We start from the raw sequence: 19,984 nt of genomic DNA, 5'->3' as shown, positions 1-19,984 counted from the left end.
AATAAATATTAATATAGCACTAAAGTAGATTTAAACTTGGGTAGTGTTATGTGCATCCTCAATAAGTGGTTTCTGTAAATACCATTTAGAAACTGCTTAATTGTGGGCCATGTTTCTGTCCTTTTTGTGAAAAGCTTAAAACATTTACATGACTATAAGCCCATGTGGCTGTTCCCTAGATTTCAGAGAAATCAGGAGGCTAGTCTATGCTTGGCACTTGTTCGGGTGCAGTAGCATCTAAGATGATTGAGCCAAACACTTGTAGGCCTTAGCACCATGAACTGGAAGACTTGTTCCATTTAAGTAAGAACTTGCATATACAAGCTTTAACACGTGGGTGGGTGGGTGAGTGTTGGGGTAGGGGCATATTGGGGGCACTTAATGATAAAAAGTACTCTTTGAGCTAAAATCAAGTGCATTTGCCTTGGCATAGACTTGTAAAGTCTTACAGGATCATCCTGTGGGAATTATTTCATTTGAGTTTGAAAAAATGCATTCCTTTTGTTTGCAGCTTGCCTCCCTTAGTTGTTCAGTGAGGTGGCTGAGAAAATGCGTAAATGCACAGCAAGGACATGAAAGGCTGCTGCACAAACACTAAAATTGCATCCTTACTGGTTCAGCATCTTGGGCTACCCATAGACATAGATGTGTGAAGCCCAGTCCAGCTGAAAGCTTCCTGATCAAGTGTCCATCTCATGTCTGTGTCACCCTAAAACAGCCACACCAATTGAAAAGAAAACCTTGTCTGATGCTTGTTGTTCCCTTCCAAGTAAACCAGCAATGGAGCTCTCATTCTTTGTCTGCCTTCTACTAATCCCACCCCTCTCCATAGTTAAATTGCTAGTATAGCCAATATTTTCTGGTAATCTGTCTACTCTTCATTGTTCCATTTCTTTCCATTATTGGTTTATATCAACCAGAGGAGAATTGAGCTGGAAATGTTGGTGGCGTGTGGTGGAAAAAAGAGCAGTTGTTTAACCATCTTTTTAAAACGTACCCTTAGCTTTCTGTATAATGTGTGCCTATTAAATAGTATATCATTGGTGTTCTTTCTCCTCATTTAGGGTTTTCAGGTATTGGTAGAAACTGAGTGGTTAGACTTTGGGCACAAATTTGCTGACCGATGCGGGCACGGGGAAAACTCTGAAGACCTGAATGAGCGCTGCCCGGTCTTCTTGCAGTGGCTGGACTGCGTTCACCAATTACAAAGACAGTTTCCTTGTTCTTTTGAGTTCAATGAGGCTTTTCTGGTGAGTACATCTAAAAGGAGGAGGACAGCTCGGCTAATAGATTTCAGTATATTCCCCTTTCTGCATATTGTTGGGGCATTCTACATACAGAAGTATGGATTAAACATGTTCGAAACAAGCTGAGCTAGTTTTATGAATATCCATCAATGTCTAATGCAGGTATTTCAGGGCACTGTGAATTGAGAAATAAATACTAAGAGGGGAATTTATCAAGACTGGAGCAGACAAAATCTGGAGCAGCTGCTCATGGCAACCTATCAGTTTTCATTTTTAAATTTTAACTGAACAAACTGAAGATATAAGCTGATTGTTTGCCATGCACAGCTGCTCCAGATTGTGTCTGCTCCAGTCTTGATAAATTCCCCTCTGTGTGTTTATGCGTTAGAGTTTCACTGTCATCAGTTTTTTTTGGGGGGGGGGTTAGAAATATGCACAAACACAGTTGTTTTTAGTGGAGTAAATTAAGTATTGCACAGGAATGCTTTATTTTGGTGGTGCTCAGGACTAATCTGCAGTTCTTCACTAATCTCACTTATTGATATATTGTGACTAGATCTGAAAAGCAAAAGGGTGTTTTTATAACAGATACAGACATATATAGATATTTACCTAGTTAAATCCAATCACAAACTGAAAATCACAAGCCGCACACATCATGCAGTGCACATTTAAGCATTTGATATTAGTAGGTGCAAAATGGGCCTATAAAGAAAAAAGTTACATTTTCCTTACCTGACCCCCGTCTTCTGCATCGCTTGGTGTAATGTCGCCGTCCTTTCGGGAAGATTCCTCGTTAATGCAGAACAGGTGAAATCTTGTGAGAAGACACTCCAGTCCATTGCAAGAATGTCTTACAAGATTTCACCTGCTCTGTATTCCCTAGGATCGAGCTGGAAGTAGTGTAACATAACTCTCTCCTAGACACAGTGGGCAGAAGGTTGGGGTTAAGGCAAGTATAAACCTAATTTCTTCTTTACAGGTTAATTTTGAACTTGCTAAAAGCTGGTGATTTTTGGGTCTGGGCACTATAAGGGGACCTTGGATTTTACATCAAGGTGCACTTTAAGAATCATAAGACAACGCATGTGAATTGCAGTCGTTGACCTTCTGGTCCTTCCACAGTGCTTAGACAAAGTACTGTGTAAACATCATCTTACCATTAGAAAAACAACTTGTCTACTATAGTGGTACTTTATTATGGATCCAAGGACCATAAAACAAGCAAAACAGTTTCACATTGTTACTTACGTGGATTATTGAGGAAGTATCCCACTCAAGAAGTATGCAGGCATTTATGGATGTTTAGCTAGTTGTGGACTTTGGGTTTATGAAGTATGAACAAAAAACGTAATCTTAAGATCTTCATCTAAAGGATTTACATGCTACGCTCTGCCCCCAAACTCAAACCCACTTTGATGTAATTAGTGGCACAGCTCTAATGTGTAGTGTTTTAGGAACATTGGCAATGGCTTCTGTGTGAATGGAGCTTTCTAATGGTGATTGTAGACTTCAATCGTAAACGCATTGTAATATTACTGTGACAATTATGATTATGTTTAGATCAAATATTTGTCCTTTATCCCCTTCTCCATTTTTTTTTTTTTAATGGTGTTTTCCATGTGTAAAATATTCTAGCGTAGCGCAAATTATTTTGCCATACTTTATACGAGAAACATACATGTTGAGGTATATTTATAAAGCAGTGACTCTATATGTGACATCACTACAGGTGAATTCTTCAGGTGCATGTGTTTTAAACGTCGGTGATTTATCTCGCCACCAGTAAATGTTTGGAGAAAGTGATATGACCCTTAGTGTTATAGGTGAGGAAAATTGCAGTTGAAGATAGATCTAGATATTCTCAAAGTTTGAGGCAGCCAGCACGGGGACTCTAAAAATAGACAAGTGTCTGTTCCCTTGTGGACTTCTCAGTAATGTAGTGCCATTTAGGAGCAGGAAGGTGCAGGAAAGGTGAGTATGTACGCTTTTCTTTTAGGTAAACCTTTTCTTGGACAGGTTGACTTTAAGCTTTTATTTGCTTTGATTACCTTTTAAAATCTGTGATGTTTCCAAAGGTAAGTCTAGAAAACAAAGGCTGCCTCTGGGAGTCTGGGATTGTTGTTAGCCATTCAGGTTTTGCATATTTTACACGGTTTCTTTTGTATCGTACATTTGTTGCGTAGTGACTTGATCAAGCCTTTGTTGTGCTCAGGTGAAATTGGTTCAGCACACGTACTCTTGTCTGTTTGGGACCTTCCTGTGTAATAACGGCAAGGAGAGAAGTGAGAAACATATACAAGAGCGCACTTGTTCGGTTTGGTCATTACTGCGAGCTGGTAACCGTGTTTTCAAGAATTTGCTTTATTCCTCTCAGTCCGAAACAGTAAGTTGGATTTTCTTGTACAGTTGCTTTTCTGCTGTCATTCTACTTATCCCACCTTCACCTTCCCATTGCCACAAATCTCCTATGTTTACATTTGCTGCATTATATAAGGTCTCTTTGTCTTGTAACCTTTTTGAGGACTTTTTGCTTTGTGCAGAGATATATTCATACACAGTGATGCTATTTTGGCTCATTTCACTAAAAGCAAACACGTAAAGATAGGAATATGGTATGCAACCAACTAAGCGATAATGAGAATAGTTGTCAACTATTCTCATTATCGCTTAGTTGGTTGGATCCCCTAGCTCTCTCCCAAATGCTGGGAGGAAGGCACAGCAAGCAGTGGGCAGGTGCAATAGCCAGGCTGCTATTGGCTATTGCATCAGCTCACTACCTGCTGTATTTACATTCAGCTGCCATCTATGGAATCTTGCCACAAGCAGCTGTCATTCCCTGGCTGGACCTATTCATGTGCATGCAATACAATTATTGAAAAAAATATATAAAAGGTGGGAAAAAAGTATTTTTCGGCTTTGGCCTGACAAATTCTGCTGCATGAGGTGCGTTGTGCTGCCATTCTTTTCAATGGAACTCCAAATGCGCCTCCCACCCACAGTGTGATCGACTGCACTGGAACGCATGGTACCACGATGCCAAGCGTTCCAGTGCAGCGCGATTGCAAAAATGTTTTTATTCTGAAGTAAACTTTGTAACACTGCATTTCTGTATTTTGTTTTAAATTAAGGATGTTATTTAATTCGGTTATTTTTTAAAATCTGATTAAGAATAATCAGCCAACTAATAGATTATGAAAATAATCATTGGTTGCAGCCCTAATATGGAAATGTTTCAGTGCTTTGTAAATGAAATGAAATAAGAGTCCATTTATCATATTAAAGTTTCTCTTGTACTGTGAGCAATGTGGAATATTTCTGTTTCTGTGTCCAGATCTTAAAGATTTTGTGTTTGTGCATATATGGTTATCGATCTAGCTGAAGGTTGTGCACCCTGATATTCAGGTGTTTGGTCATGTAAGAGCAGTCAGTAGAAGCTCTCATGTGATACTCCTAATTGGTCCAGTCTTTTCCAGTCATATCATTTTACCTCCCTTTTCTATAGGTGCTGTATCCTGTGTGCCACGTCCGCAATCTGATGCTATGGAGTGCAGTTTACCTTCCTGGCTCATCTCCATCCACGCCTAGTGAAGAATCCTGCATCCCATACCCTACCCCTGGTTCTTCCACAGAGGAGCCACCACATGGCAGGTATGGTGAAAAAATATATGTAGGTCTTCTCCTCGAATTGCCTGTTTACTACCTGTGTTTTTCGGTCTTTATATGTTTGCCCTGTGTGTGTGTATGTATGTATTCTGGTAACTACATTTTTGTTCAATGCGTGTATTCAAGAAGTTAAAGCAAACCTGTCAGATGTTACTGCCTGGTAACAGGTTTATCAAATAGCACGACTCCTTTGTTAAACATTTTTACCTTCCCTGCATTCCCATTTTCCTCCTTTTAACAACCAGGTCCCTGCGGTATACCCAGTACTTCCAGGTACGGGGCAGCATGTTATCCTCTTCCCTTAATCCCATTATGCATTGCTCTGCACCTGAGTGGCCAATCACCAGGTTCGACACCTGTCACGTGGAGGAAGGACCGCAGCGCTATATAAGCTTTGACCCAGGCCACCACTGAATTATACATGGCATATCTTACGCAGGGCTATGGCAGAAAAACACAGGCATACAGGGTAGGGTAAGTATCAGTAGCAGAGGAGGTGGGCTATCAAAAGGGCCTGTTGCTTTGCCCTAAATACTGGTTTTGTATGAAATTCTCTGGAGAAGGGCAGCTCTGATCAAAATGAGCTTTAATCCAAACTGCCAATAAATTGAAGCCAACTGTTAATTTTTGGGGGTTTTTCCAGTTACACGTCTAACTACCATAACATTTTCTGAATGATTTGCAATGATTTTTTTTTTCATGTTCACCTAGTCCTGTATCTCATTGTGGCACATGCAAGTTAGCCATTTCTAGAATGCTGCTTAGGAATCTGCTATTGTCCAATTTTACGTGTGCATTTTAAAATGGCTCTCATGTTGTCATTTTAGGTTACCAAAGACCAGATCATATGATGACCTTCCAACGGCCTGTGACCTAGCTGTACCATGTGTAAACAGGCGAAGCAGTGACCCTAGTCTAAATGAGAAGTGGCAGGAGCATCGACGTTCTCTGGAGTTAAATGGCTTGGCAAACCCTGCAGAAGAAGGGCAAGAAGGAGAGAGACTCCCTCTGGGGGCACAGTTCTCCGTAGCGGCTGGCGTTGGGGAAGGGCAAATGGAAAACATTCTACAGGAAGCCAGCAAGGAAGAAGGAGGGGGGGAAGAGGCAGGAAAATTGGTAAATGGTGAAGTAGGTGGGCATACAGACACTTCAGAAAAAATACAGGAACAGCCAGAGAAGGGGGGCCCATACTTGAATGGTGACACAGAAAAGGGTGACATGGATGGGGAAGAAGAGTGCGATAGTCTCATACCAGGGCGGCTATGTGTGGAAATTGACCACCCGGAGCATGGAACTGACGTTCTGAAGTTCGTGCAGTCTGTGAAAGTGATATGTGCTAATCAGGTATGTGAAGCTGAAAAAACACAGAGTCAGACTGCTGAGGAATCTTCCTCTGATCCAGAGGAAAATGAGAAATGTGATGAAAACGGGTCAAATGGTGAACTCCAAAGCAGTCCCACAGATGGTTCCCCTAACAATTTGCCATCACACCTCATACTTGATGGCTCCACAGAAACTTTAACAGATGATCTTTCACCTCCATGGTCCTGCAAACTGGATCATGTGACTGCAGCAAATGAACTTTCACAGAAACCAGAACAGGTATCTGGAGAGGGCATCGTTTTGATGGGCTTGTATGGGCTGCAAAGTCAAAATGAAAGGACGCGTTCTCCTTTTCCCCTTATCCAGAGTGCCTTTTCCCCTTCTGAATGCAATGCACAGACTGTATGTAATAGGGACCAATCCTCACCTCCTATCCTTGATGGACCATGTCTTAGTGTGGACAATCGTCGGGGGAAGCAGACATTGTCACGTCAGAATTCTTGCTCAAATAACCCCCAAATCCACCTCAGAAACACCCCACACAAGTGTCCTTTGCACAGTTGTGGGAGGCATCGCATAGGGAGCACCCCAGAGCAGCCAACCCGCAATCACTTGGATGATGATGGGATGCCATTGTATGTGGATGCTATCCAGCAAAGACTGAGACAAATGGAGAGTGGCCACCAACAGGAAGTGGAGACTTTGAAGAAACAAGTACAGGAGCTACGCTGTCGGCTTGAAAACCGTTTACATAACAGCTCTCTGCGTTTCAATGGGGAATATACAGATGAGGTGGTAAGTCCTGATGAGCTGATTTAGATTTGGAAGTCATAGCATGAAAGTTTGGTGTTACTGTAACAATTATAGGGAGTGTACGAGTTATGTAATTTATCACAAACAACTAATTTCTCTTAGCACTGTGATGTATACACTATAGATTTAGGAGTAATCGTACTATGAAAAGCTGACTTCCCTTCTGGTCTTGGACCAATCCTAACAAAGCAAACTCTGTGGCCAACACGGACAGTTCTTTTAGACGCATAGGAAATGAAGCCCAATGATTTTTGCAGTGTTGTTAAGATGCTGTATTCTTCCTGTGGTTAGCTTCTGCTAGGCTGTGCTAGTAGAGAACGGTCAGCACGTCAGCTGATGTGTTGCTGTGCATAGGTGCGCCTGGTGTACTACTTTTTATCTCATTGCATTCATAAGGATCATGTCTATAACATGTGAAAAGTACTGTACAGAGAGGCCAAATTATCTGCAAAATAGAAGTATTGTGTTTAACAGAGGGAAAAACTAACCTGTCTACACATGACCTAACTGATATGCTTTCATTTCCAAGCATTCTTATGTGTGCATTTTGAAATGACAGTAGCAACTTTTATTGTAAGTTTTTTTTTAAGCTGTTGAAATTCATATGTGATCTTACTCTTTGCAGGCCTCAATTCCTGACTCTGAATGCAATCGGGACCCTAGCTGTTTGTCAGGCTGCAGCACAGAACACTTCTCTGAGACCAGCTGGGAGCAGGTAGACAAGAGGGACAAAGAAGTAAGCCTCCCTGTCATCTTCACCATCACAAAGCATTACATGGGTGCCATTTGCAAATTTGGGTTCCCCTCACTTTAGTCTTTCGCAGTATGAACATAAAATGAAAGCAGGTCTTATTCGAGCAAGCCAGCTTTGTAAACTTATAAACCTGGGCAATTCAAACTAAGCATCTGATGGTAAAATGCATAAGGAGAGGCTCCCTTCATGTCTAACTAATGAGTGGGTGCAGAGATATAAGGTACTGTGTATATGTGAATGTTGTCTACCCCTTTTAAAAGTTGAGTTTAATTTTGCCTCCTGAGTTTCCTTGTTGGTCCGTGAGTCTGCCTATCACATCTGTTACTGCATTTTTTAATTACATTTTAGGTTTAAATTTGCTGGGTGTGTTTTACTTTACAGAGGTGTATCTGATATTTGAGCAAATATTGTGGGCGCAGTGCTTCAGGGTCCCTACATCTCTCTGCTTACATTGTCAAATCCATACAAGTATGTGGGGAAATAAAGCTGCAGGAAAGATGGGTCCTGTAAAGGTTTTCAGTTGCATCATACATCCGCTAAGTAGCAACACAGAAGAAAATGCCTTTTCCATATGATTTATGTACTCAATATCCTAATTACTCCATGCTACCCTTTTCCACTTGTAGTTAGTATATCTGACCATTAAATCTTTTGAAGACATGTGGTATCACCTATTTATAGATTAAGGTAGTTCTCTCGTGTTTCTTGTAGGTTTACCCATACAGTACAAATACCATAAATATAGGAAGAACACTTCCAATAATTGAGTGGCCTATTGATGTCCTTTTAACAAATGCCCCCTCTGCCTGCACACACTCTCACACTTACGGACAGGGATTGTAGCTCTCCGGCTTCTTTCACCATAATGCAGTTGAATTAGACCCCTCATAATGTCTATGGCAAGTTGGATGGCTGTGAATGTGCAGGGATTTGATTGAAGGAATCGCCAGCACATTTAGTAAGTTATGTGTTTATTAATCCTGCGCTGGATATGTGAAACAAGTGTTCTGTGTGTAGTGAATAATCTAAATTAACTGAAGGCTGCAGCAATAAAGACACCTAGGTCAAATCATATGAATTTCCAACTATGCAGCGCCAACTGAAGAATTTAGTTAGCTCATTCTCCAGTTGGCGCTGCATAGTTGGAAATTCACATTTAGTAAGTTGTGAGTGATTGCCTGAAATCTTAGTTTGGCGACACTGCTCTTTTAATAGCCTATGCTTTTGTTTTGTTCTCTCATGATAGGTGACAAGATGGCTACCAGATCATCTGGCAGCAAACTGTTATAACTGTGAGAGCAAGTTTTGGTTGGCAAGTCGGAAACACCATTGTAGGTAAGATGTGAATTTAAAAAAAATCTCAGTTTCCTCATCCTACCGACATAGCTTTCTTTTTTAGTTTAATGAGATCTTTGAGCATTTGCTGTCTCCACTATATGATACAATACCGGTACATATTCCTCCATCTCAGCCATGTTTCACTCCTTGCAGGAATACAGACTCCGTGGCTGAAACGTGGTGAGCTTTTGTTGAGGTCGGTTTGTCTGATTGCAATCACGTAAACTAACAGAGCCTGACCCTTCCGACCCTGCTTCTTTCACAGTCACAGCACCCTGTGGGCTTTATATAACTAGTGGACTGCCAGGGCCAAAGGTGCATGCAACCTGAAAACGCTTAATAGGAGCCACAACTAATCTTAGTCTTGCTAGAGGTAGAAGCCTTCAAAGTGTTATAATCGAAAACTAAGAGGAATCTAGGAATAGGCTTTATATGGTCATTCCAATGTACAGCAGACAAATACTGTGTGTATCAAACACTTCTAAATAACTTCTGCTTATAATGTGCGTTGTATGGGAATCAAAATGTTCCATTCATGATGAAATGATTGAATAGGTCTTGATGGTTGTTATGCGTCGATTGTATATTCCAAAGGTTAAAGCACACTTGTTCTTAAACAATACCCAACCTCCTTTCCTTCCACTGTACAGTAGACACTATTCTCCTCATTCCAGTGCAACTGCTCAAACAATCCAGTGGCAACACAAGTACTAAAACAACCCCACCGAACCCTCACCCCTGCTGCACAACCAACAGGCACCTTCCAGTGTCCAATACTTGGTGCCCTTCTTCCTGTCCACTGCCAGTGCCACTGTAAAGATCTGTCCACAGGTTGACTAGTGGTGACCAGAATGGTGGTCAGTAGAATGATGAATATAAAAACTGAAAAGTAAGGAATCCAGAGGTTTACTGTAACACTAAGTCAAGTAGACCTGCAATCCTCTCATGGCAAGCTTACTTTAGAATTTCTGGTTGGGATCCACTGCCTTGGGGGAAATAGATGCTGCCATATGATTTTGTAAAATGAAGTGTTCTTGAAACAATAGCTTTATCTTGAGTAGTTAAAGGGAAGATTTAGTTTTAGACTGTAGGTGGTGGTGTTTAGCATGTGACCACAATGTAGAATAATTGTACAGGTTGTAGTGCATGTTGTAACCATTTCCAGTTAGCCATATGGAAAGGTCCAGAGAAAAGTACTTCCTCTAGTGGTACAAATGAGCAACGCAGATTCAGATAAAATCAAAGGTTATGGACTAGTATGTATTATATAAAAACATAGCATGGCTCATGCTACTTAGTCTAAGTGCATCTCTACAAGACATGCCTTTGCTAACATTTGTAGCTGGCACATGCTTTTGATTTTCTTATTTCTTGAACAATACATTTTAAAGGCATACCATAGTAGCCAATGTATAAAGACATACAAATGCTAGGCTACCAAGGCACAGTTAATCATTTCTACTTAAAAATGGTTGCCAAAATCTACAGTTCTCTTCTCAGTTGTCCTATAGAATGTAATAAAGTGACTCTTTATATTCCCCAAGCATGTAAACCGAATATTATCTTCATAGTCTGCTCCTTCAACTGCTTTAAAAGCAGTCTTCCTTTCCTCAAAATGTGCAGCCTGAATAGTGTTACTGATATGCGGATTTTGAATTTGTCAAAAGTCAACACCTAATCTTTATCTCGAACCACTCTTGACCCATGACTGTGGCAGGAATGGCAAAGTTGTCTTTTTACATGCCAGCTGTGATTGATACCCTGACTTCACCTTCGCTATGCTGTGTGTGAAGAAAGATGGCAAAGCCGAATGTGGATATAACATTAACCACTTGAGTCCCAGTGTTTTAATAATGTGCTGTCACCGAGAGCGGCAGCCAAGCATTTGGCCAAGGAATAAAGTCTCTTAGCGCTTGGGATTACAGTTCTGCTACAAAGCACTTAGTATGAGCACTCTAAAGTGTTCTGTTTAAAGTGTTGCATGGGGTTCAAACAATAAATGATTTGTTACCATCTGGGATTTATTATTGTCCCTTCAAGTGACCTCTGACAGTCCTGTTTTATAACAAAGTATAATCACACGTCTCCCCAAAAGATATTAAGTCTCCTTCGGTTCAAGAGGGTGGGAGCAACAGTATACAGTACTTCATAGCTGTAAGAGTGTATTATCCAGACAAACATCCACCATATTTAGGAGACCAGGCCACTTTATGAGCAGTGTGCAACCAGTCAATTGCCTGTTCTGGTGGGGATAAATTGTATGGTGCCATCATCTATCGCACATCTATCACACAAAGCCTTTCCAGATGATGCCACGCATTTCCTTTATTTCAGCACTTATGCTTGATCTCAACAAATGACAGTCTGCTTCTACAGCTGCATGGAAAAATCCGGGAAAATAGATACATTAACATTTTTATACTGAATGGATCCCTTCTGCCATCCTGTTTGGAAGACAAGATCTCTGTCCTTAAAGTCTAATAACTTAGCTAGCAGAGGCCTTGGTGGTGCACCTGCAGGGGGAGTTTTGCAGGGACCCTTTGGGCCCTTACTACAGCAAACACTGCAGAGAATTGATCATCAGGAACATGCTGTGGAACCACTTCGCTACAAAATTGCAAAGAGACTAGCCTTCAGTGCATTCAGTTATCCTAATGGTGTTTCTCCGCAGACGATTTTCAAGATTGTCGGCCTTATAATGACAAAATTCGATTTTCTTTTCAGGCACCCTGGTGGTCATTGAAATGGAAAAGCAAGTCTCCTCCTTTAGAGGATGCCTTTTTTACAATCCCCCTTTCACACAAGAACTGCATGTCTGGCTGTAGTATTCCAATGTCCACCTTCACCTCATCTATCTCATTGTCAGGGATGAGCCCCCTGCTTTCCCCATGGTGAAAGTGGCAGTTTGCATTCTGCTCCACGTATGGGGAGTACTCAGGCCCGGATTTCCCACAAGGCCACCGAGGGGCGGCAGAGCTTACTGGGTTTGACATGAAGGGGGTGGGCTTAGCAAACTCCTGGAGCTGTTCCGCTGCTCTCTGCTTATAGTCTGTTCGCACTTTGAGGCAGATACACTAGAGAAGAATGATGACTGAAGAAAATCTGTCAACCTGAAGGATGATGGCAAATTCTAATTGCTCTATCCAGGACCATAGATGCGGCCGTTCATTGTAGCAGAACCCTCCCTCTGACAGCTTACTTTGGACAGTGCAGTGACAAAGTAGACTTACGCAAATAGACATACAAAATAACTATTGTAGGTGCGATATACAGTGGGGCAAAAAAATATTTAGTCAGCCACCAATTGTGCAAGTTCTCCCACACCAAGCTGCTTGCCTATTGCAGATTCAGTCTTCCCAGCCTGGTGCAGGTCTACAATTTTGTTTCTGGTGTCCTTCGACAACTCTTTGGTCTTCACCACAGTGGAGTTTGGAGTGTGACTGTTTGAGGTTGTGGACAGGTGTCTTTTATACTGACTACAAGTTCAAACAGGTGCCATTGATACTAGAGCTGCAACAATTATTCGATTAAGTTGATTAAAATCGACGATGGAAAACGTTGCCAACGTTTTCCATCGTCGATTTGTCGGCTAAAATTCAAATTTCCCGCTCGCCGCTCACGCACGCTGCTTACGCCCGCCACTTACATCTTGCACAATTGATGGCTGACTAAATACTTTTTTGCCCCACTGTAGTTTACAACTGACATGTCTCACACTGTTTGAGTGATGAGGTTATAAAAGTCCACTTTAAAACTCAAAACAACTTGCATCATGTAAAGTGCCTACATTCAACTTCCATGCATGTAGAAATGCCCACCCCTAGTCTCATATTGAGATGTTTGACGTTTATTTAACTTGACTGTGTTAGTAGCTAGGTTAGGTAAAGGTAGACAGCAGAATGGTGAAAAAATTGCAGAAAATTCAAAAATGGCTTGGCCAGCTGATTTGAAAAATGTTCCGGAGGGCTTGGCAGCGAAAGGGTTAAATGGTTGCCATAGGGAAGAATTAGTGGTTGCTGTAGCAGACTGCATATGACAATACTTGTACCTTATTTACTGCTAAGCCAGTTTTCTTTAGACTAAAGAAGAAGCTCTTTTTTGCTTGTGTCCTAAAAAAACACTCTGAAAGGAGCACGGTGCACACACTCTCCTATACATGGGGCAGAAGGAAGGACAGTGTCACCACCAATTCAGAGATGATTTGAGGATCTATAGCCGAGTGATACACAAATAAAGATACATTTTTGTTAATAGTTGGGGTACTTGAATGCAGTTTTAAGATCTAAAGTGATAGTAAAGCTTCATTTAAAAAAAAAATAATAATAAAGAGGAGGCCCATACCTCCTTTTTTTGTTTTTTTTAAAAATTAAAAATGTTCCGTTCCTCGTTTTCTAGTGGGTCCCCACAGCGCTCCCCCAAGCCCCCCCCCCTGCACAGCTGCCACTATCGGTATACTGAGCTTATATACTGAGCTTAGGGTGACGGGAGGACGCTAGTTTGTGCCCTCCCGTTACCCTAAGGAGAACTATGGGGAAAAGCCCTAACCCCATAGTTCTCCTTTAAGCTCTAGTAACTTAGTTGCATGTATGCTGCTGCCTAATAGTCTGCATTTTGCACTGCCATCTAGAGGTTTCAGTGGATGTTGCTGTATTGTAAAAGGCATTCTGCTTCATCACTGTAACATGCAAGATTTTCTGTTGTAAAGTTGAAAGTCAGTTCACATGTTTGTATTAAAGGCAACATGTCATAAGACAGCAGAGATGGAGCAAATACATTCTCCAGCTACTATTTGACATACGTTTACAATATGCTGATAACTTGTTTTATTCGAGATGATACAGCTGTTCATTAAAAGCACTTGTACAAAAGGAATCTCATTTATCACAGGCTTTAAGAAAGCACGTAATGTGAAGCCATATGCTGAACATGAAAGAAGCATTTCTAATATTTGTTGCAGGGATTTCTTAAAAAGAATTTGGCGTTGACATTCTTTGCAGTGTTCCTAGCTATACAAAATATCTTGTCATTGTATTGGAAGGAGTTGCTATGGTGAGAATTAAGCTTGTGCTTCAAGAGTAATACTGGGATAAGTGTGTTTTACCTACTTAACAAGGCACACACAGGGACCACGGAGAACAAAAGTAGCCACCCCCCAGAAGGAAGGACAGTGTCAGCACCAATCAGAGATGATTTGAGGATCTACAGCCGAGTGATACACAAATAAGATACATTTTTGTTAATAGTTGGGGTACTTGAATGTATTTTTAAGCTTTACCTCCTGAGTTTAGTGTCACTTTAAATTTAGTCGAAACATTTTCAGGCTACCTTACCTCCCGAGCAGGAGAAGGGGGTGGGGGGAGTTAAAGCTTTAGAAAATGTCTTGGGGTGGATAGAATTCTTACAGGTAGTAGATTTATGCATGTTTAAAATGTTAATGCGTGATTAAGATAACAATATTAAACAGGCTTGCGGTTTTAAAAGCGGGCACCACACATAACTTTGAAAGTCGTGGAGTTTTCGTTTTTTTATTTTTTATTTCCTTGGGAGCCCCAATTCCCACTGAGCTCTTATATGCTGATTTTGACAGATTGCATGAGATAGGACAGGAAACCTGCTACAAGTGGGTCAAGCTTCTGGCCTGTTGGACACATGAGTGTCCATGAGAAGGATAGCTGGACTTACAGGGTTATTCACAAATGGGTGAAGAGTTTGGAGAAGGCAGGAGAAGTGAACCATCTAGGACAACATAGCTGAACTGGAAAGTGAGCTGAATTGGAGAATTTTTCCACATGAGCTATGTTGTCCTAGATGGTTCACTTCTCCTGCCTTCCCCAAACTCTTCACCCTTTTGTGAGTAGCCCTGTAAGTTTCCATAACCCTATTGTACTGACAGGTGTGCTTTAAAGGAGAACTATGAGGTGAGTGCTTTTTTGTTCCTTTACTCCTGTAACCTAAATTTCAAAACCTCTTATGTGTGGCTACCAGTCCACCTGCAAGATCTGGGGTTCATGGGTTGCCAAATCCTCAGGCAAGCCTACTTCAGCATTAAGGTGCACCCCTACTTTACAGAGTGGAGGGACCTTGCTTAACCTTGTTGGATGCTTGGACAGCATGAATCATGCGTGCAGGAGGTGATATCCGAGGGATACAAGCTGGGGTTTCGCTCCATGCCCCCTCCTCTGTAATCATTGCTAAAACGGACTTCTTGTTTGGAGTATCTGTGTCTAGTATTTCTTCCACAAGAGAAACTTCAGACTCTCCGATCTTAGGTTTAAGCTCTCCAGTCCAGGAGTCATCTGATCCTCCAATTTTACATAGAGTCATAGGTGTGATGGTAGCCTCCTTTTGAGGCAGTTCTGTTTGCCCAGTTTCACTCCAATACTTAACAAGGCAACACTCTATTGTCTTGGAGCAAGTAATTTTGAGTTTCTGGACAGATCAGTTTGCTTGGCACCCAGGACCAGGTTGTCTTTCCTTCACGTCTATTGGGAGATCCTCTGAATGCATGCCAACGTGTCGGTCTTGGAAGAAGTCAACCAAGTTGTGCAGGGGACTTGCTGGTTGAAGGAGCCTCGTCTTCTTGGCAACATCCTGAAACTTTAGGGAATTTGGCTGTCTCAGCAGCATTGGACCATTATACTGGTAAGGTCATGCCATCAGGATTCAGTTGGAGAATGACATGTCAGTGACAGACATGAGTCATCAGCAAGGAGCCAGAAGTCTCACCACTGCAAGACAGGTAGAATGGTCCTGTCCTGGGCAGAACATTCCAGCCTTGTGTGTTGTGTACATTTAAGTCATAAAGAATTGGCAGGCAGACTTTCTCAGCCAGCAGCACCTGGACCCAGGGGAGTGGTCCTTACACCCAAGTGTTTCAGGACCTGTGTCACAGGTGGCAGACACCAGATATGGACCTCCTGGCCTCCAGGTTCAATGACACCTTGGCTCAGTAGGATCAGTGCACCCTGATCTGTGCCTTTTTTCTCCCTTGAAACTTGTCCCTCATGTTCTTTGCAGGTTTGAGATAGCGGGCATTCCAGTATTGCTCCAGACAGACCCAGGTGGATGTGGCAGACCATCCTAGTAAGACGACTGGCAAATGCTCCATGGGTTCTTCCAGATCATCAGGATCATATTTTCCATTCTGTTTAAGTTCACAGGCTTTACCGGCGTGGCTGTTTAAGCCCAGGTTTTGACAGATGGGCATTTCTGATCTATGATTCCTACAAAGCTTAAAGCTAGGAAGGCCACTTCCTGTAGGGTCAATCACCAGAAATTAAAGGCATACTTTTCATGTGTGAGTTCCAGGGCCTCTAACCTAGAAGTTTCTTTGTGGGATGAATCCTCACCTTCCTACAGCTGGGCCTGGACCAGCGTTTGGCTCTCCGCACTATCAAAGGAGGGGGCAGCCAATAGGAAGTGTTCACATCACTGCCTTTGTGATGTTGACACTTCTTATTAGCTGTCCAGCAGCTGAGTCCTTTCAGGATCCAAAAGATGAGTGAAGTCAGGGTGAGGGGGCTGTAGGGAACAGTCTGGTGTGGACACATGGGTACCCTGCAACCAGAAATGGTGTCAGCGACAGACCTGAAGGCAGTCTTAGGTGAGTATAACTTGTGTCACTTGGTAAGCAAAACCTAATAAATTTGCAAGATTCGTTAGAGAGAGGTAGGATGGGTTAGAGAGAGGTAAGAGGATGGGGTGGGAGGAGGTTCATATTTTGCATAAAGTAGGGGTTTAAGGATTCTTTGCATAGCAATTCATAATAATATTAGGGATTTCCAGTAACACAGTCCTTCTGTTGTGTCTTGTGTGTGTGGAAGCTCGATGCATGTGATTTGAACCCTCTTGCATGTTATCAGCTTGTTATGATCTGTTGTATTCTCCATGTAATATTGCTAAATAACTAGTATCCATTCTTAATGCAAGGGGCAACGGATAACAAGAAACTTGCTTTTTGTTTTTAAAGATGGACTGGTACCTGCATTGCTCAGAACTATTCCATACATATGGTCTTTATCTTTGTCTCATTCAAACAATACTGTATAATTTCCATTGCAGGATTGAGTCTGATGGGCCTGTAACAATACAGACCATCCTGGTTCTGGAGTTTAGTGGTTTGGTTATGGCTGTATTTGGGGGTATGTTCAGTTTATGGGTTTAGGGTTTCTTTGTATCACTTTATTGGGTTAAATCAGGTTACCTAATACTTTACATAACCTGTGTTTTCTGTCTTTTTCTCTAAAGGAACTGTGGCAACGTTTTCTGCTCCAGCTGTTGCAATCAGAAAGTCCCCGTTCCAAGTCAGCAGCTCTTTGAGCCGAGTCGGGTGTGCAAGTCATGTTACAGCAATCTTCACTCCAGCCTGGAACTGGAAAACCCCATCACAGCTGCTTCGAACTAGGCAATCATCCTTCCACAAAGAATGAGTTAGGCCAGCCTTGTATGAATCTGCTGCAAGAGGAAGCTGAAGATTGGGATATGGACAACAAGCTCCCTGTTTCTATTGACTGCCCTGTATATCTACTCTGCTCTGCATACTTTTATTTCTGTTTATATATGAGCAGTGTTTTGACTTAATGGAGAAACATCCTTTGCTTACCAGTTTAGCTAGGACACTCCAGGAGATCAGAACATTGCTTTTTTTTTATTATTATTTGAAAGACTGAGCATGTAAATCTATCAGTGCAATGCACTCTTTTTCATAGGTGTATGCACCTTTACTCCACCTTATGGAATACATGTAGATGTATGGAAGGGGAATGACACTTTAGGTGTGAAGCAAGTTTTTTTGTTCCTTAAAAATGTGGACTTCCTTAGAACAGAGGGCAGGGAATCCCAAACTTTGGCCATTTCACCTGTGGTCGAGTCTCTGAATGTTGTTCATCTAGTGAATAAAGCACTACACTTAGGGTTTGTATCATATGAAGAAAACGCTGACGGCACACAAATGTTTAAAGTAAATACTAGCTGGGCAGTAGATGCCTGTTGCTTTTAAAGCATGGTCATCTCCGTTCTCCAATAGTTTGTGTGCTGGCGTTTTCTTTGTAGGGATCAATAAACCACTTCTGTAGTCACAGCTGAGCTGCTTTCACTATTATACTCTGACCAACCTAGGGAAAGTAGCCATATGTCTGAACTCCATTAATTGAGTGCAAGAGCCTTTAAAGGAAACCTTTTAAATATGGAGACTGCCATTGCAGACTTCTCATAATGGAAATGCTATTTGCCTAGCTGTGATTCTGACCCTTTGACTTCAATATTTTCATTCATCAACCCAGAACATGGTATTCAAGTAAAGACTTCTGACTTTACTGTGATTCTTCTGATATGCAAACTTGCTCCAGGTCAGTGATCCAAACTATTGAAGTTAGTGGTTCAAAATAACAGCCATGCAACTGGCATTTTCAGAAGGACATCCCAATTAGTCTCTTAGGAAAGGTTTACTTTCCATCTGTATTAAAGTATATTTCATCTCTAGCGGAGCTAGCCTACCTCCATCCCAGCTTGTGGTGTATGGTTAAGAACCCTTGTTTTAAAAAGCTCTGAATAGCAGCAAAAAGGCTTCTCTGTATGTACTGTAGACATTGTATGACAAATACAATTCCCCCAAACTTGCTGTCTACTTTCTTGCAGCCTTCTTAAACAATACCTCTGCATTCACGACCTAGCACACACTGCTTCAAACATGGGTTCAACCTAAAGGTGCCCATACACTGCTCGATTCTCGTACGAGAATCGCGGGAAATCCCGCGATCGTACGAGAATCGTGCAGTGTGAACGGAGACGTGCAACCGTTTCTACTGTACGGTCGCACGTCTTTTGTCTAAGGAGCATGCTAGAAAACCAGCCGAAAATCGTATGATTTTCGGCTGGTTTGAACGGTGCTCGGGAGACAAATGCCGAACGGGCCGGTGTACGCACACTGCCCGTTCAGCATTGCGGTCATCTGAAGCCCGCCCCTCAGGGGGCTGGGCTTGCAATGATCGAGAGTACGATCTGCCTGTCCAAGATAGGCAGATCTAACGTTTTTTTAATTACTTTACAACCATCGCAAGACTAGGGTCTTGCGATGGTTGTAAAGTGTATGGCCACCTTTAGCCTGTGTGTTTACATTTGTTCATCCAACAGCTGCAACCAACTGCATGTGATATAGGAGGCTGGCAGGAAGCCTTCTTGCCTTGGAGTCATTCTACGGGCCTTCCCATTTTAAATACTATTTTGTTTTCAGCTCCTCTTGTAAGCTAGCAGCTAAGAGTATTACCCCAAGTGGGAGTTTTAATAATAAGCTGTTGATCCTCTAACCCCCTTCCCAGTTATTGTGCTACCCTGCAGAGACTCAGCGTTATGCTGCAAGAAGGTTTAAACACCTTTTAAAAATAGGCTCCGCAGGATGATAAGAATAGGTTATTTCATCATAGACCACTTCTATAGTAACCCTTAATCAAATTCTTTGTTTTTTTCTACCCCTTCACCTAGTACTTGAGCACACCATGGGTTACAATCAATACAATTGTACATTACCCAGTGTAGAGCCTAAAATGTTTTCCTCAATTTTTTTTTTTCTTTAGTACTGTGGAAATGATGCCATGATAAAAGTATTTGATGAGGCTCAAAACCATTTAGAGGATGTATTAAGGACATTTTATTTTGCACTTCATTATTTTTGTACAAATATTTATTTTTTTCCTTCCCCCCCCCCCCCTTGGGGGCACTTAATTAGCAGACCCATATGGTAATGTGCCCTGGGAGGCACCTGCAGGGGATGGGAGGGCTAATGAACTAATGAGTGGGGCAGTAAGATAATGTTGTTTTTCTCTACTGCAGTGCAGCAGGACCCTAG

At 41.9% G+C, this 19,984-nt stretch overlaps 2 protein-coding genes across 3 annotated transcripts in view; one reads left to right on the top strand and one right to left on the bottom strand.

Moving 5' to 3' along the window:
• MTMR3 (myotubularin related protein 3) overlaps positions 1–17,749 on the top strand; it is a 68,823-nt gene extending 51,074 nt beyond the window's left edge. Inside the window, exons 14-20 of one of the 2 annotated variants that reach the window (XM_018555508.1) lie at positions 1,065–1,250; positions 3,463–3,633; positions 4,753–4,898; positions 5,741–7,031; positions 7,675–7,785; positions 9,050–9,138; positions 17,389–17,749. In XM_018555508.1, coding sequence (XP_018411010.1) covers positions 1,065–1,250; positions 3,463–3,633; positions 4,753–4,898; positions 5,741–7,031; positions 7,675–7,785; positions 9,050–9,138; positions 17,389–17,545 — 2,151 coding nt within the window. In that variant the 3' untranslated portion in view covers positions 17,546–17,749. Of the gene's footprint in view, positions 1–1,064; positions 1,251–3,462; positions 3,634–4,752; positions 4,899–5,740; positions 7,032–7,674; positions 7,829–9,049; positions 9,139–17,388 lie in introns of both variants that reach the window. The other variant, XM_018555509.1, reaches the window with a different exon arrangement.
• The window catches only part of LOC108786261 (acyl-CoA dehydrogenase family member 11-like), a 52,121-nt gene continuing 46,120 nt past the window's right edge, over positions 13,984–19,984 (bottom strand). Inside the window, exon 16 of the mRNA XM_018555510.1 lies at positions 13,984–13,998. The gene's annotated coding sequence lies outside the window, so the exon portion shown is untranslated. The remainder of the gene's footprint in view (positions 13,999–19,984) is intronic.

Source organism: Nanorana parkeri, unplaced genomic scaffold (genome assembly GCF_000935625.1).
Source record: "Nanorana parkeri isolate BGI_ZX_2015 unplaced genomic scaffold, ASM93562v1 scaffold199, whole genome shotgun sequence".
Taxonomy (NCBI): domain Eukaryota; kingdom Metazoa; phylum Chordata; class Amphibia; order Anura; family Dicroglossidae; genus Nanorana; species Nanorana parkeri.
Note: the sequence above shows the minus strand (reverse complement) of the source record. Positions and strands in the feature narration are given on the sequence as shown.